The 25,225-nt window shown below is 52.7% G+C and overlaps 3 protein-coding genes across 3 annotated transcripts; 2 read left to right on the plus strand and 1 right to left on the minus strand.

Annotated features, from left to right (window-relative positions):
- Positions 1-11,467: 11,467 nt before the first annotated feature.
- Positions 11,468-11,843, plus strand: QC763_0039720 (uncharacterized protein; the record flags this gene model as incomplete). Its single annotated transcript, XM_062905615.1, has 2 exons — positions 11,468-11,644; positions 11,721-11,843. The coding sequence occupies 2 exons, from the start codon at positions 11,468-11,470 to the stop codon at positions 11,841-11,843; spliced, it is 300 nt and encodes a 99-aa protein (XP_062768810.1).
- Positions 11,844-13,495: 1,652 nt separating this feature from the next.
- QC763_209090 (uncharacterized protein) lies at positions 13,496-17,004 on the plus strand (the record flags this gene model as incomplete). Its single annotated transcript, XM_062909956.1, has 2 exons — positions 13,496-14,619; positions 14,694-17,004. The coding sequence occupies 2 exons, from the start codon at positions 13,496-13,498 to the stop codon at positions 16,468-16,470; spliced, it is 2,901 nt and encodes a 966-aa protein (XP_062768811.1). The 3' UTR covers positions 16,471-17,004.
- A 2,331-nt stretch (positions 17,005-19,335) lies between these two features.
- Positions 19,336-25,194, minus strand: QC763_0039740 (uncharacterized protein; the record flags this gene model as incomplete). Its single annotated transcript, XM_062905616.1, has 3 exons — positions 19,336-22,030; positions 22,090-24,018; positions 24,068-25,194. 3 exons carry the CDS (start codon positions 25,192-25,194, stop codon positions 19,336-19,338), a joined length of 5,751 nt encoding a protein of 1,916 aa, XP_062768812.1.
- Between the last annotated feature and the right edge of the window lie 31 nt (positions 25,195-25,225).

Here is a 25,225-nt window from a genome sequence, read left to right on the forward strand (position 1 = left end):
CACCTAACCAAAGACCTACAGACTTCCAAATCACCTCAGGCTGTTTTCTTTTGGTGGAATTTCCCCTTAGCGATTGGACTCCCAGCCGGGGACCTGGAGGTTTTGGTCACCCTCCGCTAGACCCAGCGTACGCCTGTGCCATTCGTTACGACGACTGTTCAACAGTTCGGTGAGTATGGACGCTGTCTCGTTGAATGAGCTGTCATGCACGAGTAACTGGAAAAGGCACATCACGGAGAACTCACCGCCCCACCCGCATATCGCTCATCACATGAAGCGTTTGGGGTCGCAAAGCGTCAAATAGGCTCATCTCCTCGCCATCCTCTTGAGGCTTTGCCACCATGTTGCAGCAGAGTCGGCGATTATTGCTGGATGGCTTGCCTTCCTGGCACTAAAGTTCAACTTTACTGCCAGCTCACAGCAGCCAATGGCCCACGCCATCAACAGAGAGGATGGGCGTGAGAGACAGAGGCCTGGGAACACAATTACCAGAACACTCCCCTATTATCCTGTCGAAATGCGCGGCGCGCCACTGCCGTTCAGCAAGTGCCGGTGGTGTTGGGCGTCACCAATTCGGAGGGTTTGCTACCACATGGCCGACACCAGCCCCCAACCATCTTGGCGCGACAAAGGTGGTGGTGAGACCTAACTTTTGCACAAGTAAGCTTATGGCCTGGAGATGCATTTCAAACACTCTTCGAGCATGCTACCCGTCCCAATGCCATGGGCCCCGGGAGAACTGGACAGACCATAATCGAGTCTCATTCAGCGCCCGGCGTTATCACGGACGAGGCGTCTGCACCGAACCTGGTTTGCTGGCACATCTCGGAGTCCACTCGGCGCCATTCCGCGGCTGAAGTTGCTGGGGCATTCTTGGACCTGCTTTTTACCCTACACCGACTTGGTCTACTTGCAGTGGTGTGCCATGAAGCCCTATTTGGTTCGTTCTTACTGACAGCAAGACAGGTCAGTACACACTGTTGACCTGCCAGACGGTTACCTTTCAGTCTTTCCGTGGCAATATGCAAGCGCCCCGTGGCAAAAGCTCACCAAGTGATCGGCCCGACGGCGAATTCGCGGACGGAGGTCAGCAATCGGGCCCCCCGGCGCGGCCTTGACGGCGCGGAGCGCCCGTCATCAAAGCAATAACCTATTGCCGATCCGGTGTCGTCCGCTTATTTGCCTACCAAGTAGACCATCCTCGGAGTTTGGGTATACCAATGCCCATCCAAGATCGGCTCGGATATGCTCAACCGGCTCATTTGCTTGACATACGGCGCAGACTCTGCCCTTCATTGGTTCCTGGCGAGGTGCTTTTTGTCCATTATCCTGCTGCCGACGCAGGACCTTAATGGTCACCTGTTATTGGCGACTATTTTCAGCTCACTTTCCACTCATAATGCTACTCCGGCTGCCTGCGCCGGTTGACAAGCCGGAGCAGAGCCGTATTGCATAACGTTCCATAGTCTTACCAAACCGGGAACGCTTCTACTGTTGGCGCGCTCGCATATCACAACAGTATCCACGACAAGACAACGTCGGGACTACAGTATGTGTGGTACTAGCTTTTATGCATGCATCCTGCCGAGATTGCTGTATGCTGTCATGGAGGCAGATGCGAGACAGACTATCGAACCTCTCAACAATAAGGCACCCGTCCTTCCCCGCCAAACATCTGGCGTTCTTTTGTCAGCGGTAGCAGCGTCTTGCTTGCGCCAAAGCTCAAAGGAATGCTGGTCAAAATAAATCTTTGCGCGCTTCCACTCGTGGTCTCTCGGACGATGTCAACAAATCGTCGTGTACTTTCTATTTGTTGCTGAACCTTCAGAGGAGAGAGACAACTATGCATCACGCCGTCGAAAATTCCCGGTACCACTCTGCAACATGCCGCAAGCTGCATTCGGAGTTCGCCTTGGTGAGCTCAGCTCGACTATGTCATCACCTGGTGTATCACTAGATGCTCATTGTCACTATCAGATAAGGTTGGTACGGATGCAAGCCGGGTTGGATGTATACCACCTGGCTATAAGAGCGACAATAAGCTATGATTTTCCCCAAACCCGGGGCACGGCTCAGGATCTTTTATTAGAGTCTGGGCAAGATGCGATGGTGGCCTGGAGCGGCAGATCTAGTTCTCGTGATATCCTGTTTGTCGGGCTGGAGATTGGGGGCCCTTGAAAGTAACCGTCACCTCGTGGGAAAAGGCATCACCTCCGCGCGGCGGCGGCCTCGCGACGCCGTGAACAACAGGAGATGGTGGTTAATTCATCTGATATCAGCCAACCGACCCTGCAGGAATCCGAGTTCGTCCGATTGTCCCATGTCGGAGGAGTCTCCCTCTGTCAACGACTGCAGGAGGAAATTGCATCGGTATTGCTCATGCAGCACGGGCAACTTGGAGTTCACAAGAGTTAGGGAATGGTGTGCTGCCTCCCCCGCTTCTCTGCCTCGCAAAGTTCCAATGATGTGGCCCTCTCGCATAGCCCAGCCATGGACGAGGACCTGTTCGGGCGATGCACGGCAGTCTCCAAGTTGCACCACAGGATGCGGAACGAAGGCTGCAAGTGCCGTGGAAAAGCTCGGTGGGAACTTGCCTAGAGCTTGAGGTGGACGAAAAGGGACAATGTGATGATAGGCACGGATAGAAGCCAAGGAGGAATCTGGAGGTGGGGAAGAAACTCGCAGGGCAAACAAGGCAAGGGGGTCAGACCGTTACGCTGGGGCCGTGCCGCATTCCCTGTCCAGCCCCTCTTCTTCTTCTCACGTTCACGGAGCGCAATGCCGAGACGATGCATGATGCGGCGTAATATCCCTGCCGAGGCGAGAGCTGGGAGGGAAGGCTCTCCTCTCAGCAGGCGAGTCTGCTGCGGTAGAGCTGACCTGGTCGCATCTCTGCCAGCTATGCGAACACAGGCTAATTGCTGTTTCTATATTGCCCGGTCCATCGCCATGACGGAAGACGTTGAAACGGCCACACACGAGGCACAGGCAACGTGATTCGTTACCGGAGCAGCAATGAGCTGTCAATTTACTGTGCCGCTCGCAACCCATCAGACCCATCATCACGGTGAACGGGAGAGGATTGCGGCGTCCGCGCAAGAAACGAGGGGGACAAGCATTCAACGTTATCGTCGAACCGAGGGAGGTGGTGAAGAGCCGCTAAATTACGCCTCCCCGGGCACAGACAGCCGATGATGCCTTGGCCAGGGTCTCTTGGGCTCGATCGTCTGGTTCACTCTCTTTTTTGGGTTGACTGTTGTTTGGTTCCTGGGGTTGGGTCGCCGACCTGAACCAACAAGACGACGTTGATGTCTGTGTGGGCTCTTCGACGTTATGCCAGGTGGTAAAAGAAAGACAGAGATAATTGCTTCACTGTCGGGCCACTGTTCCAACACCCATGCCGGCTCTGCTCGGCTGCTGATTGGACCCAAGGCGAGCTTCCAGCGTTGCACAGCACACGGACCAGATCAAGAGTCGAAATCGGTGTTCATCTGGATGGAGCGGTGGTGTATCGGGTCCTAAAAATAGGCTGCGCCTCTCGACACATTGAGCCTAGCTGCCGTTTTGCTATGTCGATGGCGGCGAGGCGGCCTGTTATCGCCTTTTTTTATTTTATTCCATTATCCCAGCAGCGTAACCATGGAGCGTCGAGATGTTGCTCCGTCTGACAGATAGATAGGTGGCACGCTGCGGCATTTGCCCAAAAGGGGGCTGCCATCGATCAGGGCATTATGCATCATCCTCACCAGACAGCACACTCAACAGGCAAAGATGACACCTCGAATCCAGAGTGCGAGTGCATCCCAAACCCCACCACCCAAGACCCCAGATGCCCAGGCGATGGTACTCCATTCCGACAATATGTTGCACTCGGCTCCGGGCTCACCTCATTCGTCGACCAAGCTCGCAACGAACAAAAAACATCATGTTGCTCAACACGCCAAACCGCGGCATTGGGCAACGGCGATCTCCCACTGCATTACCGTCGGCACCATCTTCCCGCTCCGCAAACTCATCCGGCCAGTGCTGCGTCCATCGGGGCTCGTGGTGCCGTGGTGTCTGCAGCACAGCAACAGTGGTTCCTCAGCCCCTCGTATCCGGACGCAAACTCTACCATCTCTGGCTGGCCCAGAATCCAAGGGAGCCACAGGAGCGAAGTCACTACACTAGCCAAGAGTGTTGGATGCAGATGCCGCCACCAGCTGGACTCCCACTTGTAAACTGCAACCCGGTGACGTCGGGAAGAAAAGTTGAGCGCTCTTCCTCCGGAACTTGATCCTGAAGCGGAAGCTGGACAAAAAGAAAAACCTTGACGCCCTCGTAGCAACAGCAAGCCACGTCGTGTTCAGAGACACCCCTCGCGTGTCTTGTCCCAAAATCGTAATTCTAGAAGGCCAGACGATGAGCAACCCTTGCCTGCCAAGCCGTGACCCCCGAAAAGTCTCAGCGCAACGCTTCCGGGGGGCCTGGTTTCCGTGCTGTCTCGGCGTGCTGGGCTTGCTCCGTGCGTTGCGCCGCGCCGGGGACGACCACGGCGGGCTAACCAAGAAAAGTGCCATGCTTTTTGTATTCTTGTGATTGGAAAGACTCATGTTCTTACCCACTCCGGGGTCCCGCGGGGGTTCGGCAGTCGAGTCAGGAGAAGGGTACACTGTATGTATGCACCAGCCCTCGCTCAGCTGAACGGTCTGAGACAGAGGAGAGTGACAGAGCAGAGCACATCATCCGACGACGAATGGTGATGCGAATGGCCCTCATCTCAGCCATCGTGCGTGTACAGCAAAGCAAAGGACCCAAGCTCACGACATATCGGTCGATCTTAGCACGGCTTCCCTGCCCATTATTGGAAGCGGCAGCCCGAAGCATGATGCTGACTTATATTACAGTTTTGGTAGTATATTGGGGGGTCTGTTCGACATCGATTGAGACTATTAGAAAGAGACAACCCATCATCAACCCACATGGGTCTAGTAATGTCACTCTGCAGACGACGGCAGGTACCTAGTGGATGGTGCTTGCCCTTCAGGCTGCAGGCTCTACTCTACGACACTGGTAGAAGTGCCTGTTGACGTGGGCAACAAACAGCAAGTTACAGTTAGAGCTTCCAGCCCGTGATTCCGGAGCCTTCTTGATGTCTGGCAGATCTCATCACATGGCGATCCGGCCAGCACACACGCAAAAGAGACACACCATCACGGACCTGGAGGTGGGATTGCATGACACGCCGCCGCACACGAAGAGGATGGCATAGTCAGCACCGCAGGCAGGTGACCCAGCATGTTTGAGATGAATAAGATTCAGTTATCTGCCTTTTATGATGAACGACGGCGTTTTCGCCGGTCAAATCCAAAAGAGGCTGACGGTTGGGTTGGATGATAGTGGAGGGACACAAGATCCGTCTCTTGGCACACCGTCTTCAACCCGGCATCTGTTTCTGTTTTCCTGTCGAAGTCGCGTACCTGGGAGGCGAGGTGGTTGCCGCATCACTGCATCTGCCTCTGCCGTATGCATACACAACACAACACACACAACACACACAACACACACAACACATCATAACACAGGCAGCCTCGTCTCGCCTACGTCGAAGTCCTCAACAATATCGAAACAAGAGATACTGCGGTGGTCGGAGGTGCTGGCAACGATACGGTACTTCTCGGCGGCATTTGTCGTCCGTTGCTCCACCGTAGCGTCCACCCAGACTGGGCCCTCGCTTTCCCCAGACTGTTCAAGGGTGGGCAACGGGGAGCAACGGGCGAATCCAAGACTGGGCTCAAAGGGCCGATCAAGCAACTCCCGATCAAATCCCCAAGCTCCGCCATCCCGCCAAGACCGCGGCTACCCATAGGGATTCCACTTCTCACCTTGTGATCCATCACCACCGCAACGCGGATATACGCCGGTGTTGCACCTTGGCCAGAGCCCTACACGTAGCATCACGGCACAGCCAGCGGTGCAGAGATGAACAATGAAAAGACCGGCCAGTTCTGTGGCCGGATCGTTGCCTTCTAGAGAATTCCAAAGCACCCCCTACAGTACCGCGTATGTACCTCGGCGGCACAGGCTCTCTCTCTCTCTCTCTCTCTCTCTCTCTCTCTCTCTAGCCGACGTGGTTGCATCAGATATTCCTCAGGGAAAGAAAAGGAGGTTGAGGCAGGGGCCAAAGGCTCAACAAGGAAGACGATCCAACGCATCTGCAGGAAGTTCCGTGAACGGCAAAGCCTTCTTCAAGCCCAGGGAGCATCCACACCCGAGGCGAGCCTATTGGCTTTCCAGGAAGTACACACGTTTGACGATGCCGCCGCCGCCGGACTGCGTTCAACGTCACCGTCAACGTTCCCAAGCAAGTGGGGGTTTGGAGTTTCGGTCAATTCGCATTGTGGCCCTCGGTCAAGCTCACCTTGCTCCTGATCAGGACACAACTTCTCTTGACTTTTGCGCATCATTGCCTGCATGGACGTGTTGTGTCTGCGTCTTTGCCCACCACCGACATACCTATGATGCATTGACCTGGGCACTACCATCCATTGCTCACTGCAATACTGTAAGCCAGTTCATACTCGACCCGTAAGGTGAGATGGTTTGCAGTTGAAAATAAACGAGGCAGTGAATCGCCAAAACGAATGATCTCGGACCCCTTTTTTACACATATTCACGCCAACTGTCCGGACTTTCGCCGAAGGACAAGAAAAAAAAAAACACGGACCTCTCTCTTTTCTCTCTCTCTTCAAGTGTGGTTACGAAATGTTTCTGGAAGGGCCACCAACAAAACAGCTCACACGTCCTGTCCGCTCAGAAACATTCAGTTTTGGTAAACTGACCGTCAGTGTAGCATCGGCTTTGTCGCAAAAATGCGACGTTGATTTTTCTACGTTTTGTTAACCAGGTTACCATGTGTTTTTTTTTTCACCTGTCTTCTCCCCTTCGCTTGCTTGTCTTGTTTCTATTTGGGAATTGCCTGGGCTGGGATGAGCCCTGTTTTTTTTTTCTGGAGTGAAAAATAAATTTCCGATTACGATTTTCTGGTAACATCACGACATTCCGCCTGTTGGGGAACGGGGACACGGGCGAAAAGGTCTGGTGTGACGATGGACCTTGATGGCAAGGATAGGGCTGGGAGGGATGGGTGGGTAGGTGTGGGTGATATTGAGATTTTATTGTTGCGCACCACCCGTGACGGCATGTTGTGGTTTTGATCGATCGGTTTTTGAGGGAGGGGTTTGGGGGGATCATATCATTGATGATGTGATGATCTCTGGGGGTTGTCATTAACACACCACTTGTTACACTGTACAGACAAGGTAAGGCATCATCGGTTATCAGCCTCCTCGAGGCATCGCCTCGGATGGAAGCATCTCATAATGGTCTCAATAGGCCGCTGACGATTTAATAACAACTCAAACGGCATACTATATGCATGACAATAATACCCCCCTCCTCGTAAGGCTCAACAACAACACCCACTGCTCTTTTTTTTTTTTTTTTTTTCTTCAATTTTTTAATTTTATTTCTTTTGGGTGTGTACTGACTGATGACTGCCGAATGGACCTTGACTATATTGGGACATTTGTTAATATACTTCCTACACATGCACTGCATGTCATTATAGCACGCCGCATGCGACTATACCTGTCATTTAGATGAATGCGACTGACTGCTGAGTGGGGAAAATGTCTTGAAAAACTCTCCGATGGTGTCTCTTGTCTCTGCCTTGTGAGGTTTTGGATGTGTCTCTTCTTTTTTTTTTGTTTTTGTTTTTGGCGCTTGGAAAGAGGTTACACGGCAGGTTGACAACCCGAAGCCGAGAGGGAGGAAGGGGGGTGAGTGATCCGATCGTCGCTTTCTGGTCTCTGGTTACTTTTCCATTGCGCATTTCCATCAATTCTTTTTAAAAGGGGATATTTTGGGTCAGGATCTGGCATGTGAAGCCTGAGCTGGAGATTTAACAGCAGGTGATGTATTGTATGAATACCCCATGGCTGCCAAGATAAGAAGGCAGCGAGGCCTTTTTGTAAAGTAAAACGCCTCATTGTAGGTACGTTTGGATGCTGAAGCAGGTTGAAGTGGCCCAAAAAAAAAAAAAAAAAAAAAAAAAAAAAAAAAAAAAAAAAAAAAAACCCTGCCTAGGTACTCAAGGAGTTCCCATGACTAAAAGAGCATGGGATTTTTGTTAATGGGGCAGCAACAGACATGCAACGAAGTCACGGAATAGGACACATGAGTACCTACTCGCAAGGCATCCTGTTCGACGGTTCAAGCGAGGCAGAAAGCCAAATGGAAATATCCCAGCCACGATAAGCATGAGGTTCAAAAAGCAGGTTTCAAGGCTGGCTTCCGATATCATCATCCGGCGGCGTTTTGGTCCGGGGAAAGGCCCAGTCTTGTAGGCATGTCTCGGCATTGTTGCTTCTGTCGAAATATACACACGCCGGATGATGCATTGTGCTTGTTTTGAGAGTGTACATTGGATAATGTATCACACCTGGGGGGGTGGAAATGTAGACAGGCTGGCAAGATGTGATATGGATATCTCACGTCTCACAGCATTTGCAACTGTTGGGAGTTTTAAATCCCATCGTTCCCTCTACTCGATCACGATCAGATAGGCAAGCCGACGCGCCCAGTAAAACCACGCAGATTTGCCCTGCTGAGTGATGAAGGTGTGTGGCTGTCGGGTTTTGTGGGTGTGGAAGAGTCAGAAAGATGATATCAGCCATTCAGCCCTGTGAACCGAACTGTTGGCAAGGAGAAAAGGGCGGGGGCACACACACACACACACACACACATGGGAGTGTACCTATGTGAGTTGTATTTTCCCGAACGTGTGAGGTCCTGTGTGAGACCTTATCGTGGCTTGGATGGAATTGGTGGAATAATAATGTGAGAGGATCATTGATGAGTCTTCCGCCTCTACTCACCAGGTTCTGAACAAGATACCGTCCGTGCTTCGTCCCCGGCCTGGAAGTGATCGTTTTCGGTTCCGGACTCCGGGAATATGGGTTTTGTTAGCCCCCCTTATTTTTTTGTCTTGGGTTACCTTTTTGCTCGGTTCAGGGTCCTCCTCTGACCCCTTCCTCCTCATCAGTGGGTGATTTCGTTGGTTCGAATCGAGCGCGGAGCTGCTTACCCTGTTGGGAGATGCTGATGAATGCTTGGCACCCTTCTCGTCTTTGGTGCGCTTGGTGACTGACTGTTGGTACCGGTAGTGGAGTGGGATTTCGGGCTACGTTGCCGGCTCTTGGGGAGAGAGAGGGGAACACAAAGCCGGCTTTTCTTGTTTGTCGAAGCTTGGGGGGGTACACTATTTCTGGGCTGGGTAATCGAATGATTCTTGGAAAGAAGGGATTCTCTTTTGCCATGTGCCAGTCAATGCAACTTCCGAGCGTCCAGATAGTTTCATGCAGGCGGCCCTTTCCAGCAGCGAGGAAATTTGTCTGCGTGGCGGCGGTTTCCAAAAGAAAGGGGGAAGGGGCTCACTCACCTCGGTCGATGGATGTCCTTGTGTCCGGAGGAGTGCAGTACGAAGTGCTCGCTGCCATTGGCCAACAAGGAAAATCTACCGTCTCTGACGAAGAAACGGTCACCTCGGCAGATCTCCTTCGCAGGCCGGCGCTGTGCGGCGGTTGGACCCGCCTGGCGCCGTTTGGCCTTCTGGATACAGTGCGGCGGCATAATATACCAAGTCAATATATTGACTCGTCAAGGCCTGCACATTGTCGCGCCCGGCTCCAGGAACACAGGATGTTGCATGCCGGTTGCCAGGTCCTACCACCACACTCCTCGCTGTCGACGTCGACGAGCAGAGCCAACAGTGTGGCATATCCACCGTGTCCCGCGCTGAGCAACGAAGAATGAGCTGACGGGTGGGGTCGATAGAGAGCCCGGAACGTGTCCGCGAGGAGAAGCCTGCTCTGTCTGGCAGCGTCTGGCCGGTTGTTGTCTTCAAAGACATGCATCGGAGAAAATGAGGGCGGGGGAAAGTGTGGAGCCAGCCAACCAGGAGGCCGTGATGCAAAACCATCGTGTTCCACGTGCGTCAAGCTCGGCTGTTGGACAGTCTGATACTCTGAGTTGTTTCTTTCTATTCTGCCCTCAGCGCCTCAGCTCCTGCACGTCGACCTGTTGACGAGTGACGAGTGGCTGGGCTGGTTGGGAATCGCGAAATCAGCCGGACGATGCTGCTGCTGCTGCTGCTGGCGGCACCCGCAGCCGGTATCAGCCAACGGTGGCGTCGACAAATAGACCACTAGCGACTGGAGATGGGGGAGAGATGGCGTCTGCTGACTGGCGAGAGCGGACCGGACGAAACGGGATGGCGTCTGCGGAATCGGCGCTACGCAAGTCCCGCGCGAACCAGCGATCCTTCATGCGGCAGGCGTCATATAAAAAAAAAAGAGGAAGTTCCGTGCGTCTCCCCCACCTGGTTGAGATGAGATGAGATGAGAGGATGGGGACAGCAGTCGAGGCGAGGGGATCACAGAGATCAGACGAAAAGGGGACACTCTCACAGACACTGTCACAGGCGGCTCGCTGCTGCTGCTGCTGCGTATGCCTGTAGAGTTCCACCCCTTGAATCCCAGGGGACTGGGATCGAGCTAACGACTTGGATGCCGAGCCCGTCCTTATCAGGCACTTGCTATTACATGTTGTGCAGGGTTATAGGCGACGGCCTTATTTGTTGCAGCGTGCACTACTGCGGTAGTGTGAAATTGCACTTATCGTGTTCATCATAAGAAGCCGGCACTCATGACACAGGCGGGGCACCGTGATGCCACGGGGATCCTCACACGGGACGGCGGGCAATGGAGACGGCATGGATCTGACGTCCGGCTGTTGAGCCAAAAACGCTAGGATCTTGTATCTGAACAGTAATTGTTGCGGTCTCTCGCTTGTTGATACACAGGAGGCGGGTGGTAGCTAGCTTAATTAAATAGAAGTTTGCGAGGTTTCTAGTTTCTGGTAACGAGAGCTTGGAAGAGACAGACAGGAAGGAAGGAGAGATTCATCAATATAGAAGCCTACTGCAGAGTCAACAAAGAGGAAGGAGCAATTCATCATGCCGATGGAATTGCCAGTTTGCAGTTTCCCGTGTTGTCAATGCCCTGGCCCACAACGCACCCACCTGCCGAGCGAGCCCCGCCTAAATTTCCCAGCAGTCTCCACGTCCACCTCCTGCTCATTGCGGCATCGCATCGCATCGCCAACGACAAAAGCCCTCGAAGACAAGACAAGCACTTGGACTGTGCTGGTGCCCTTGCGGTGCCGGCGTGGGCCGTAGATCGGACGGGCGAGCCCCGGAGCCCCGTTTGTTTCCCGATTTTACGAGATCCGATTCCAATTACTCGATTCGAATGACACGCATTTTTTCTGTCCTTTTGTATTTTTTATTATTATAGGCTTATGTCCCATCAGCGGTGCCGACAGACAGCAGAAGCGGGTACCTTACTGCAACCCTCGTTGGCTGGGCATGCCCTCTCTCCTTCAGGCAAGTCACTCGCCTGTGTTTCTCTCTTCCTTCGAGAGCCGTCCCAAGACAGCGTCGCAGTCGCGGGTCGCCCTGCGCCGCGTGGTACCCTCGCGTCGGTGGCAGAACGAGTTCCAGAACAACGCGCGGAACGGCTGGCCGACCAAGCTGAAAGGGGGGGTAAGTAGGGTACGGGGTATGTCCTGATGAATGTCTCCAATGGTTCTCCTGCTGAATACCTACTTTGGACCTACAGACTCAACTCTCCCCAATGCTCGCCAGCTCTCGCCAACTCTCGCATTCGGTGCTTCACCAGCGTCCGGCGAGCCAAGACCACGCCAAGACAGTGAAACTCCGCTGTGAGGAGACATCTGGGTGAGGCCATTCCCCTGCTCTGTCGACAACTCTTGGCGACTGCCATCAGCGGCGGGCGCTGCCTGGAGCCCCTGTCCCTGTCCCTTGCTGGCACTCCCGGTCCATCACACACTCCTCCCTTCTTATCTTCCCGAACCCTCTTTTGCCTCGTGGTAGCCATCCATCATCGCACATCGCTTCGCCGCCGCCTGGTGAGATGCCTCACCACCAGAGCCAAGCCAAGCCAAGCACAGGCGTCGCCCAGTGCCAGAGGGACACCCTTGCCATGCCGGCTAACACAAGACAACCGTTCTCGTCCCCTTCTCCTCACACGCCCCTCCGCATCCTCCACCATCGACCCACCCCTCCCCCCTTCACTCTCACTCTCAACCGGGGAGAGCCACACAGCAGGAGGAAGGGCCCCCATGTAAAAGTGTCTCGCTGATGACGGTCGTTTCCTCTCAGTCGAGCTTCGTGGATTCCATCTGATTTCCCTTTTGAGCGCCGCCGTTGCATATTCCAGGGTAGCTGTCTCACTGCTCATCTCGCAACAAGAATCTCAGAACGAGAGAGAAGTGAGAGAGCGCAACGCCATGCCGCACTGCCGAAATCCATGGGCTTGGAGCTAGCGGTTTGCTGGAGACGGGGTCCTCCCCCCCCAGTGGTCTGGCTGGCCCACCAGGGTGGGTATCTGTGTGGGCGCTTCCTGGAGACATTTTGAACAAAAAACATCATCCACCGGCCCGAGCTGCGAGCTGACCTGGGCTGCACTAATCCCATCCAAGCTCCGTATGACTTTTGTACTCTCAATCAACATACAAAGCACTGGGCGCCCGTCTCATCTTCTTGTTTTCTCTCTTCTTGGCCCCTGGTTCTGCTACTCTTCCCAAGCACACCTTGCTGTGCACCTTCCAACTTGCCCTCGTCCACCGTCCACCGTCCACCGTCCACATACCCTTACCTCGGTGTATCCTGCGGCGTCTAGCTTTAGAGTGCCGCCGACAGAACGTCCGTCTGGGTTTCTTGCTCGCTGCACTAGATTGCATACAAACAATATCGAGTCTAGTTTGGCTGCACATAATAGTGGTGGTCTCCCCCTACCAGCCCGCCCCCCGAGCGTCCCGTCCGTTCACTCCTACCCTCCCTCTTCCCTCCCCGGCTGCAGCAACAGGAGACAAGAGTCGACCTGGACCGACAACAACAACACCAGGAGCAAGGCCAACAAAGAGTGAGAAACGAGACTGTCCTGGACGCACGACAACCCTGTCTTTCGTACATTGCTTTCTGCACCTGGCCTATCTGGTCTACCCTCCTCTGCCTCGCAGTAATTGTTCGTTCAATTATCCGGGATCGGTGCCCTCCTCCTGCTGGAGCTTGGCGTGCCCATCTGAATAGGCGGTCGTGAGTTGACTGCGCCGCCCCTGTACACCTTTATCCGGTGAATATCTAGCTACCGGCCCCCTTCAACCCTTCTTTGTCCTACTGCTGCGACAAACCACCATCTACAACACCCTGCCTCACCACACACGCACATACACACACTGTATTGGGTGTCACAGCTCGGACATACACTCCCTTCCATACGCCTCCAACTTGAGAGAGTGTGACATGACACGGACATAGGCACGGTCATAGAATACAACTACACAAAGGCCCATACCCTCGACATATCTCTCAATGGGGATTGCATCCTGCCTCGAACCTCGATTCCGTGCGGCCAACCCAAACACCCCACCCGAGGTGCTCACACCAGACTCGGCCTCTTATAGTTCAAGACAGTCCGAGGAGAGGACCTGGAACCCGCCTGCTCCTCTCTCCCCTCCCATGTCACACTATGATCCGGCCGTCAAGGCAAACGACATGTCGTCGTTGTCGTCGTCGTCTAACAAAGGCCCGGAAGAGCGCAGGGATACGGGGTCCGATCATAACGCACCAAGGCAACAGCTTCCATCTTTGAGCAGCATCTTTGGGCCACCAACCCAGATTCGATCCTTTCACTCTCCTCTTTCCGAGCGCCCTGGCTCCTATCCGGCCACCTCACCATTGGATCGACCTCCTAGCTCAGTTCCAAGCTTGGACAGACCATTCTCTTCGTCATCGTACTTTCCACCCGCGACGACATCCACTGCTTCACAACCGCGAAGTGTACTGGACCCTAGGTATCAGGAACGTCCCCAGATTCCGGCCCTGTCCCGGGTTTTCCCTGGACCGCTTTCGCCTCATTCACGAGAGGAACAACAACCAAGACCAGATAGCCGACTCGAGTACACTTCAGGAGGACAATGGTCGGTGCAACATGAAGCCAGCAAAGAGTATTCGCTCGGCAGCCGTGGAGAAACGACCTACAGGCCGACGGCAGAGAGATACCCTGCTCACCTTTCAGGGACGAGTCGCGATGAGGGAAGACACATGGAATATCGGGAGCAATTAACACCACAGACACCATCGCACACTCTTCCTGCCACTCCGACCAGCAGCGCCCCATCTGAGGGGGCCCCTGCAAAGGATGGACTGGGGCCCAAGATCTGGACAGGGACACACTTTCTGCCACGGTTCGTCAGAGCTGCCGAGGTGCCTGGTGAAGGAATGTGCTACTTTTACGACGATGGGAGTCATTGCAAGACAGTGATTGACGGGGAGCAAGTCAATGCCCACTGGGGAGTCACCAAAGCTGGAAAGCCCCGGAAGAGGCTTGCTATCGCCTGCGTCACCTGCCGTGAGAAGAAGATCAAGTGCGATCCGGATTACCCGCGCTGTGTCCAGTGCGAAAAGTTCGGCCGTGTTTGCAAGTTCAAGAATGCGTGAGTCTAGAAGCCTGCTGTCTTTTTCTGCTATTGTGCATGGGGGCCTGTTTCGTATGCTAAACTATGGTTAGTCCTCGAGGTGGTCACAACGCTTCCTCTCCGTCCACGCCTCCTGCCGAGTCGGAGGATACACGGAGGCTTGGAGGTTTGATCAGAGGCCCTACCGACTACACACGACCGGGTAGCCACTCGAGCGGTTCTGTCTCGCCCAGAACGACGCTCCGACACCCGAGCCCCGATATGCCCACCTCTGCACCTGCGAAGCGTATTCGAATTGGCTACGATCACTACAGCCCAGCGACCAGTGTACGCTCACCGATGGGACCAGTGCCCGACACCTCCCGCCAATCCCTGCCATGGCGGCAGTCAGAAACGCTCCCTCGTATCCACGAGGACATCTTGTGCAGAGCGTGGCAAACAGACCCGTATGTGTCCGATCCTGAATCTGTGACTAGCACCATTGCCTCCGTCTTTGTACACACGGAGAGCGCAGCACTTCGCTTCCTCCCTCCGAAACCGTCTTTCCACACATGGGTTCAGAACAGCGCTCACAGAAAATCACCAGAAGACCTGATGCTCGTGTATAGCATCCTCGCCATCGGTGCCGTCCTCTCGCGGGCCGGTTCGAGGAGCGTTGCGCACGAGTACGCCCAGGTGGCTCGGTACGCCGCAGAACGCTCGCAGCCGTCGCTCCAGCTGGTTCAAGCCAGACTTGCCCTTGCCATGCACTACCTCGCTGTCTCGAGACAGAACGACGCGAATGACATGCTGAGCAGGGCCATTTCTACAGCGATGTGGCTACAGTTGAACGTGGAACTTGACCATGTGGGAGAACACAGTTCGAGGGTAACCCCTTGGGGTTTGACGAGGCAAGAATATGCCGAGTGTCGGAGACGGACATTTTGGTCATGTTGCCTGATGGAGCGGCTAACCGAGACGTTTGCAACTCGACCGGTCACCATCAACAAGGACGACATCTTTCTCCGGCTCCCAGCAGCGGATACTACAAACTTGGACGACCGAGCGCCCCATTTCGACCCGATGCTGCGTCCGCTATCCGAATCAGCCGGGGTTGGAATCATGTCCTATCTGATTCAGATCACAGCTATGTGGGGTGATGTCATAACATTTATCAACAGAGCCTCGCGCCGGGGAGAGCTCTACGATGCCGGGTTTGGTGATTTCCACCGTCGAACTATCGCCACCCTTGATGCTTGGGAGTCTTCTCTGCCGAAAAGGCTCCAGTTTCTGCCTGCGAGGTTGGAGATGGTCTCACCTGAAGATCAGGGCCCGCTCATACTTTTACACACCGTCCATCACCTGACGAGAATCAAGCTCCATCGGCACGTCCACCTGCGAGCTTTACAGCCCGCCACAGTCCATGACTTTATCGGCGTTTCTATGAAACATGCTGCCAAACTCCTCGAGGTGGCAGTGGCAGTGGCGCAGGCACAAGTCATCACCCCGCCCCCGTTCATCAGTACCGGAATCCTCGAAGCGATGGACGTTCTTTCATCAACCGGCTGTGGATCCGAGCTGCCGGGGTTAGTCGACAGATTTGCCGTGGCGAGAAGCGTGCTGGAGGTGCTTGGGACAAGCTGGGAGGATGCCAAGGTTCACTGCATGACGATGGATCACCGGCTGGAAAGACTGATCGATCTGGGCGACTGGATGGGCAAGCTTGGCCGAGTGGGACGGGAAGGCGTCGAGGTTCAAGGCACGAGGGTGTTTGAATCTGAGACGGAAGAAGGCGTGGTGATGATGCGGTGGCGGATGCCTGACGGGATGGACAGGAGATTCCCCAAGGAGATGGATCTTGTTTACTCGGGTGTTGTGATGGGAAAATGATGTTGGATATGAGACGGCCATGTTGATAGACATGGTTTGGGGGGCGACTTTTTCCATTTTCCTTCTTTTTTCCGCTCTTCTTTTTTCTACACTTTGTATACCTAGCGGGTTTTCGCATGGGCCATTTTTATTCTTATTTTTTGGTTTGTTTTTTTGTTTAGCATGCATGCACGATTTATCATTGCAACGGAGTTTTTTTTGGCTTTATGGGTTTTGGAATTTCAAAAAGGGATGGAAGGGATGGAAGGGATGGAAGGAGGGAGGAGGAAGATTTGTCCTTTTTTCTTTTTCTTCCTCATTGTCTATATTTCTTGTTGCCTTTTTTCCCCCTTCTCTCTCTTACAGACACACAAGCTTATACCCTATTTTTGTGTCTTTTTTTTATTACCCGTTTTGTTATTTACAACACACACCTACTACCTACTACCTCACCTACCCACCTAGCTGCATATCTTGACGGAGACACACTATCATCCTGAATTCTTTGCCTCGAATGGGGAGGGGGAGGATGATTAGAGATGGAAGGGGAAAAAACAAAAATGAAATACAAATTGCAAGATTTGGTTGGATGAAAAGATCTGACTTTGGGCATAACATACATTTTGGTTCGTTCACTCTTGCTGTTTGAATGTGACGTGACGAAATACCTCGCTCAGGGAACAGGATGGAATATGGTATGTCACACATACAGGATGTAATCAGCGTGGCTCGCTCTCCACAGTCGGATGAGCATGTATGATTTCGGCATTACCGGCGTCGGGTAAGGTAGGTTGGTTATACGACGGTGGAGGGTTGAAAGGTAAGGAAGGGGCGGTGTTCATGGGGATGGATGACAAAGGGGTCCGAGGTTGGGGGTGAGCGGAATGGATTTTGTTCTTTGCCGTTTTCTAGAAAATGCCAAGGAATTTGTTTTGGGGCGGTTGGGGGGAAGAGAAAGGATCAGATCGTGGGAAGGTGGGAAGGTAGGAAGATGCGGGAGGGTCACATGAACCAGGCCGGGGAAAGGAAGGAAGGAAGGAAGGAAGGAAGGAAGGAATGGGATGATGATGGTTGGGGAGGTGAGATGGGGCTATTGGTGGCCTTGTCGACAGCGGTAAGTAGAACGTGGTAGTGTACCTACAGGAGGATTGGGATGGGTGGACCAGTACTTTGAATTGTGTGAATGGATTCTGGGGTCACAACCGCTGGAGGAGAAATGGGAGATGCTGCACACGTACGGATACGACAGTACGCGCTTGGAGGCTGACAGACGAGGTAGACAGAGATGAGCGCTTGAGTGCAAACGTGGTGATAACATGTTGCGGGGAAATTCAAATGCCGAGTCAACCAAACTCGATCTTTCATGAATTGACACTCCAGCCAGTCAAAGGGAGGTGAGAGTTACCACTCCAGCACGGTTGATCAGCACCTTTCTTTTCTGTGACGAGTGACATGTTCAAAAGCAGTGACGACGTCAAACTCACGCACTCCCGTCTTCCAAAAATTGAAACACCCCGACCGAACATTCCCGTGCCACAAACAGACATTACCGCCCGTAGCAGCCCTGAGACCAAAAACAAAAAAAAGGACCACGCAGCAGAAGATTCCTTCCTTCAGGCTTCCATGCAGGATTCCATGCAGGATTCCATGCAAACCAATATCTTATGAGTGAGAGAGTCCCTTGGTACATGAGGCTAATGCATGCAGTGAGAATTAAAACTCAAAAATTCGTGTGTGTCTGTGTTGGTTTTTTTAAACATGCGACAGCATGGTGAGTGGTGAGTGGTTGATAGCACCTGCCTATTTTGGGGTGGAATTTTGAGGGAGGGGTGGTATGGCGGTAAGGAACGTGCTAGAGAAAAAAGGGGGGAAGGTGCGATGAGGTTGATTTTAGACGCGCGCTACCCGCACAGGTTTTGCAGGTGTGAGGTTCTATGGAATTTGTTGGGGGAAATAGGGAGGGCTGTGTTGAAGGTGCATGTGGATTTGAGGTGGGTGAGTGGTTTCTGAAACAATGATAGATGTTAGTGATGAGTTTGGTGGGGTTGGTGAGTGGTGGGTGAGGGTGAGAATTTGATTGAGTGGGTGATAAGTGAGAGTGAGTGGGACGTGAGCAGGAGAATACTAAATCTTTAAATAAATGGGTTCGTTATCGTGAGTAAATGTGACGATGGATTGGAGGGAGGGAGTTTCGAAGCTGTGAATATGGGACAGAGCCGAGGGTAGGTGTAAAGAAGGTAATTCTGGTTGGATGCTCTTGCTTTGGCTATGATGATGATGACAAAAATCATAGGACGCCAGAAAATTTCTTTGATCTCGCTCCAATTCAACCCCTCAACACCCTACCAAGGTACCCTTCAAACTTCTATCTCATCATTATCCGCCTTTGCGTCTTTTCATTGCAGCCCTCTCCACCTTTCTGTTTTCTTCCAATCACTCTTAATATATCAGATGACCAAGAAACAAGCCATAAATAGAAGTGGCCATACCCCACGGAGCCGCCACCAAAGCCTAATGTGACCACCTGCAAATGTGTTAGAATAGGTATACCTAAACTTACATAGGGTCGTTCTGTGGATATATTCCAAAGTACGGGCCATTTCTTGGTCATCTAACCTACTTTCCGCCGCATCCAGCCTCTTGACATATTCCGATCTCAAGGAGCACCCTTAAATTGGGGCTTATTCTCCAGCATATCTCTTATCTGCCTCTGCAGCGCCTCGGAATGATTTTATCATAGACATCTGCCAGGTCCTCCACCAGAGAATGCGTCAAGAGAAACTTCACCAAAGGTTTGCTTCTACCCGCTCAAAGCCATCATGTAACGGTCACTCCAACGGCCTGATACCCGTAAATTGATCCAAGGGGGTGGCTATATAATGCCCTCTAGCTTTCCGCAACTTCTCGCAGATCCCAGGTCTGCGTCAGTTCCTCCTTGTAAGTCAATGTGTCTGGATGTTCTTTCCCCAACACCTTCTCATATAGCTGTAGCGTCTGTCGATGTATCTGCTCGGCCTCCTCGTACTTCCCCTGGCTATCGAGCACAAGCGCAAGGTTGTTCATGCTGGTAAGTGTGTCGGGATGCTCCTTACCCAACACCTTCTCACATAGCTGTAGCGTCTGCCGATGCATCTGCTCGGCCTCCTCGTACTTCCCCTGGCTATCGAGCACAAGCGCAAGGTTGTTCATGCTGGTAAGTGTGCTGGGATGCTCCTTACCCAACACCTTCTCACGTAGCTGTAGCGTCTGCCGATATATCTGCTCGGCCGCCTCGTACTTCCCCTGGCTATTGAGCACACTCGCAAGGTTGTTCATGCTGGTAAGTGTGTTGGGATGCTCCTTACCCAATACCTTCTCACGTAGCTGTAGCGTCTGCCGATATATCTGCTCGGCCGCCTCGTACTTCCCCTGGCTATCGAGCACACTCGCAAGGTTGTTCATGCTGGTAAGTGTGCTGGGATGCTCCTTACCCAACACCTTTTCATGTAGCTGTAGCGTCTGCCGATATATCTGCTCAGCCTCGTCGTACTTCCCCTGGCTATCGAGCACACGCGCAAGGTTGTTCATGCTGGTAAGTGTGCTGGGATGCTCCTTACCCAACACCTTCTCACGTAGCTGTAGCGTCTGCCGATGTATCTGCTCGGCCTCGTCGTACTTCCCCTGGCTATTGAGCACACTCGCAAGGTTGTTCATGCTGGTAAGTGTGCTGGGATGCTCCTTACCCAACACCTTCTCACGTAGCTGTAGCGTCTGCCGATATATCTGCTCGGCCTCGTCGTACTTCCCCTGGCTATTGAGCACACTCGCAAGGTTGTTCATGCTGGTAAGTGTGCTGGGATGCTCCTTACCCAACACCTTCTCACATAGCTGTAGCTCCTGCCAATGCATCTGCTCGGCCGCCTCGTACTTCCCCTGGCTATCGAGCACACTCGCAAGGTTGTTCATGCTGGTAAGTGTGCTGGGATGCTCCTTACCCAACACCTTTTCATGTAGCTGTAGCGTCTGCCGATATATCTGCTCGGCCGCCTCGTACTTCCCCTGGCTATCGAGCACACGCGCAAGGTTGTTCATGCTGGTAAGTGTGTTGGGATGCTCCTTACCCAACACCTTCTCACGTAGCTGTAGCGTCTGCTGATGCATCTGCTCGGCCTCCTTGAAGCGACCCTGCTTATAATAGCTTGCCCCAAGCTCGGCCATGGACGCCAAAGTCCAAGGGTGACCCTCTCCAAGAGTCCGTTTCCGTATTTCCAGTGCCCCCAGTTGCAACGACTCAGACATGTCCATGCGTCCTTGAAGTTCGTGGGTAGATGCAAGCTCGACCATCGATGCTGTTGTGTCAGGATGGTCCTCTCCAAGCGTCCGAGTCATTATTTCCAGCACCTTCTTTCGTAACACCTCAGACTCCTCTAAGCGAGCCAGATGGGTGTAGGTTTCCGCGAGATCGGCCATGGAGCTTACTGTATCAGGATGTTCATTGCCATATAACACTTCGTAACTTTTATAAACCTTCTCCTGCCAAGTTGCCGCTGTTTCAAAATCCTGATTCTCCGCACACGACAGCGCGAGCTTGGACATCTTTTCGAGCGCCTCCGGGTGCTCTTCGCCTAGGTCATTCTGAAGTCTTTTCACGTCGTCCTCGAGCTGCCACACTAGCAGACGTTGTTCGGAAGGTGAATGAAGCTTCTCACGCGATGCCTCTGACAAGAGCTCGGGGTCGAGTTCGGTGATAAGCTGATCTAGGCCACTGTCTCGCTCTTTCGAGAGATTTTTTTCTTCTGGAGTGTTTTCAGGTGAGCCGTCCCATTGGTCCGCCGAACTATCGCCTGGTGAGATGCCTTGGGGTTGACTTGTCTTATCGTTAATAACATGAGTCGTGCTGTCGGTACTGGGAGCCCTATCCTGAGTATGTTGTTCCAACGACTGCTTTTGCAACGGTTGGGAGTTGGTAACAGTAGTCGGCGAGCTCTCTAGCGAGTTCTCCTCGCCAGGACTGGCGTCCGATGGGCGAATCCAGTGTTGGTGCCGGTCTTTATGTCTCTTCAGGTTGCTCTTCTTCTTCCCTGCATAGGTATACTGACAACCCGGCCAGTCGCATGCCTGTACCCCTGATGGCTTCTCCTCAGAGACGAGCTCATTGTCTGACGCTTCCCAGTGTTTCATGGTGTCCTTGTGCCTCTTCAGGTTGTCCCTTCTTCCACGCCACCAGCAGCCCGGCCAACCGCACTCCACACGATCCGTATCAGAAATGTTGTTTTCTTGAGCATAATCTGGGTGATAGGTCCATATATGTCGGCTGATGTCCTTTTCTTCCGACTTACTGGTCGTGCAACCTTCAACAGGGCACTTGTGAGGTTGTATGTCCTCACTTGATGGATCAGTGTTGTTGGGTTTCGAGGGTTTGGACTGGTTGGCGATGTCAGGCTGCGAAGCTGCCGCTGCCATACCTGGAATATTGTTCTCTCGAGCATAATCGAGATGGTGAGTCCAGATGTGTCGATACAGGTCTTTTATTTCGGCTGTGCTCGCAGCACAGCCTTCAACAGGACATTTGCAAGTTTTTTCGTGAATTCTGGTGTGCTTCCTAAATACTTGTCAGCGTGGTGATTCTTGGGGAGTAAACTGAACGACTCAATTACATACGCAAGATGATTTTCTCTTCCAAACCCCTTTCCACACGTGTGGCACTTGTAAGGTTGCTGGTTTTCAGCGGTTAATGAGTCTTTGTCTTGATGCAGGATATGCTCTTCATTTGAGTGCCATTCCCTGGATTCAACTCCAGATAATGGAGAGCGCCATGCAAGTAATTTGCCCATTCCAGTGGCACCAATGAGACTTTCCTCGGCCATTTCTCCTGTCACTTCTTCACGTTTATCCAGCAATAGCTGAACAACTGCTTGATGGCCCAGTGCTGATGCAGCGCGGATAATGTTGGCAAATTCGTCACTTTTGAAATCGATGGCCGCCTCCCGGTGTAGTAACAGCTGTACTATTTCCTGGTGACCTCGAATGACCGCAGCTCGGAAAGCGCCCCCATGTCTTATGCTCTTTGCATCGATATCTGCGCCATGGTCTAGTAGCAGTTGCACAATTTCTCGGTGACCGTAGTGCGAGGCAACCTCAAGGACGGTACCGAGTGCGCCGTCCAACATCGTGTTGTTGATGGCGGCGCCAGATGCCAGCAGCACCTCGACCGTTTCCTTGTGGCCCCCCTCAACAGCCGCGCGAAGGGCTGTGTGGGGTGGCAAAAATCTGAAGTACTGGGGATCGTGACCGTTGCGTAGCAGCAGACTTACCACTTCGTGGTGGCCTTTAGATGCAGCAGCTTGGAGGGCAGATCTATACGTGTAACTCGCACCGTCTGCTTCGGCACCGTGTTGCAACAGTAACTGCACAATCTCTTGGTCGCCTTTTGCTGATGCGACCCCCAGAATGTCAGAACCAGGCCTGTCCCAATCATCATCATCGGGATCTGCGCCGCGTGCCAGCAGCAGCCGAACAACTTCAAGGTGTCCTAGGCTTATGGCAGTATGAAGTGGACTGCCAACGGAATTGTCTTTAAAACTGACATTTGCGCCCTTGTTCAGCAATAGTTTAGTAAGATCCGTGTCACCGGCAACTACAGCCTTCAACAGTAGACTGTCTAGTCGCTGCGTTTCCTCTGCATCCGTGACAATGTCTGGTATTTTCTCTATTTCCAAATGGTCCACCTGGGTTGCTGTTGTTCGATTCCGGGTGTCGTCACCTTCAGGGCGATATTCCTCTGGCTGAAAGTTGGGGCTATAATAGTGAGCCACGTTGAAAGGGCTGTTTCGAAATGTCGATGTCTGAAAACTGGGCTCGTGCCAGCTAAGATTTTCGACATACTCGGGAAGCTGAGAGTACTCGCTGAAACGCAACGGAAGCGTTTGCGAGAAAGAGCTTTCAGGTGCTCCTGATGCATCAGATGTAACTGCCTTAAGCCAGGCCTCGGCTGACTCGCGTCCTAGTTGAACTAGCTGAAATTGTAGACGGATATCTTCAAATTTGTGTGTGGCCGTATACTCCTCTGGACTTGGCGATCCCTGGACATTTGTGTCATCAGGCCATTGCAACGATGTTTCCGAGAAAACTTGCGAATTTTCGTCATTCCGTACGGCTTGGCTATCGCTATCCGCGGTTTCCCGTAAACCATCATGTTGGTTCTTATTAAAGGGATCCGCGGGTAGGCAATAATGAGCAAGGCGTTCTAAATGGCCTTTGATGTGCTCGTGCATGATTTTGTTGTCCTCGAAGCCAGTGGGACAAAGGGGACATGGCCGCAATGGTTTGGTGGATGTTCTGAATGCAGCGGCCATTAGCTCTGGTGAGAAGAGCTCTGGTTTTGCGTCAGGGTGAAATTGTTCAATATGAGAAATAAACTCCTCTTGCTTCTCAAACTCTGTTGGTGCCTCATGATTATCGCAATGCCATGATTTTGTATGAATGTTCTCATGGTCTATCCATTCTCGGTATGAGCCGTAGAGACGATGAGAATCTTGACACACTTCGTGGGTGCATTGGTACGGTTGGAGATCGTGGATAAGATGTGCCCTGCAGGATAATCAGCACTAGATCAAGTGATACCAAGGTGACAACTTACTTCCATGCCTTTTCCCCGAGATACCTTCCAGGACACAGTACATGACAATAGGGACAGGTGAAATAGTCGCTACTCAAGAGATCTTTAGGCGCAGGTGGCCACTGAAGCACTAACTGGTTTTTGGTAGCCGGAATTACAGCGGTGGATGCGTGACTCTGGTATGAGAAGACAGACTCGTTGTCGTCAAATCTGAACTTGCTCTCGTCCAACCTTGTAGCGGAAGTTGCCTCTGAATGTTCGTGTCTTGAAATAGCCGAGGGGGTAGCAAGATGAACAGTGGCATTTGGTGTATTTCCCGTCCGGAAAAGAGCTTCAGAGGTGGCTGGCTTATTTGAGCCAGTTGGTCTCACGGTCTGCGTTGGGTCCCGGCTTATCCTGGCAGTGTGTTCCTTCCAGTAGATGAACTGTTGTCTTCGTCGAACGTTGGCCATGCCAATCCTCCGTAGGAGGTGATTGGACGCCGAGGCGTATTTGTCCAAGATGTCATTGTGGATTGTAGAGTTTTGTGACGATTGAAAAGTTTGCACTAGGTATTGCTTATGTCGATGAAGAAGAATCACGATTTCGACTTCGGCTCTTTCATTGATATACTGCTCCCTTTCATGTGCTGCGATGTGCCGAAAGAGCTCTTGTGTAGCTCTTTCAGGTCGGTTTCGAGGGCTTCTGATTCGCGCTGCCAGACCGTACAACGCGTTGATGGTCTCTGTAATTCCATTTTGACGAAAGTCCAGTTCATGAGTAGATTCCTCGCTGCTAACAGAGCCAATGGCACTCTGATTCGACGACCTGCTACTGTCGTTATCGGATGAACTCTGAGTCTCCAAATCCCGTGCTTGTTGTTCAAACGGAAGGCGGTCGCCTTTCAGAACAGCCAGGGTGTTCTCAAGGTGATCAAGCAAAGCACTTAGCAGACGTAGTAGCTGGGACTTGACCAGGACGGCATCGCGGACCCGATAGTCGAGAGAGCTATGGCCTTGATGATGAAGGCCTAAGCTATGCGCGCATAATCGAAACCTTTGTTCCTCTTTGGTAAAGTGCGTTTGAAGTGTGCCGCTGTGTAAATTCAACAAACTTTCAAAGACTTGGAAAACTCGCTTTCCTGCGCGATAGAGAGCCGGGCCATCCATGACTGACGCCCTGATCGAGGCTGGGGTGCTT

Source organism: Podospora pseudopauciseta (assembly GCF_035222475.1).
Source record: "Podospora pseudopauciseta strain CBS 411.78 chromosome 2 map unlocalized CBS411.78m_2, whole genome shotgun sequence".
In the NCBI taxonomy this organism is placed as follows: Eukaryota; Fungi; Ascomycota; class Sordariomycetes; order Sordariales; family Podosporaceae; genus Podospora; species Podospora pseudopauciseta.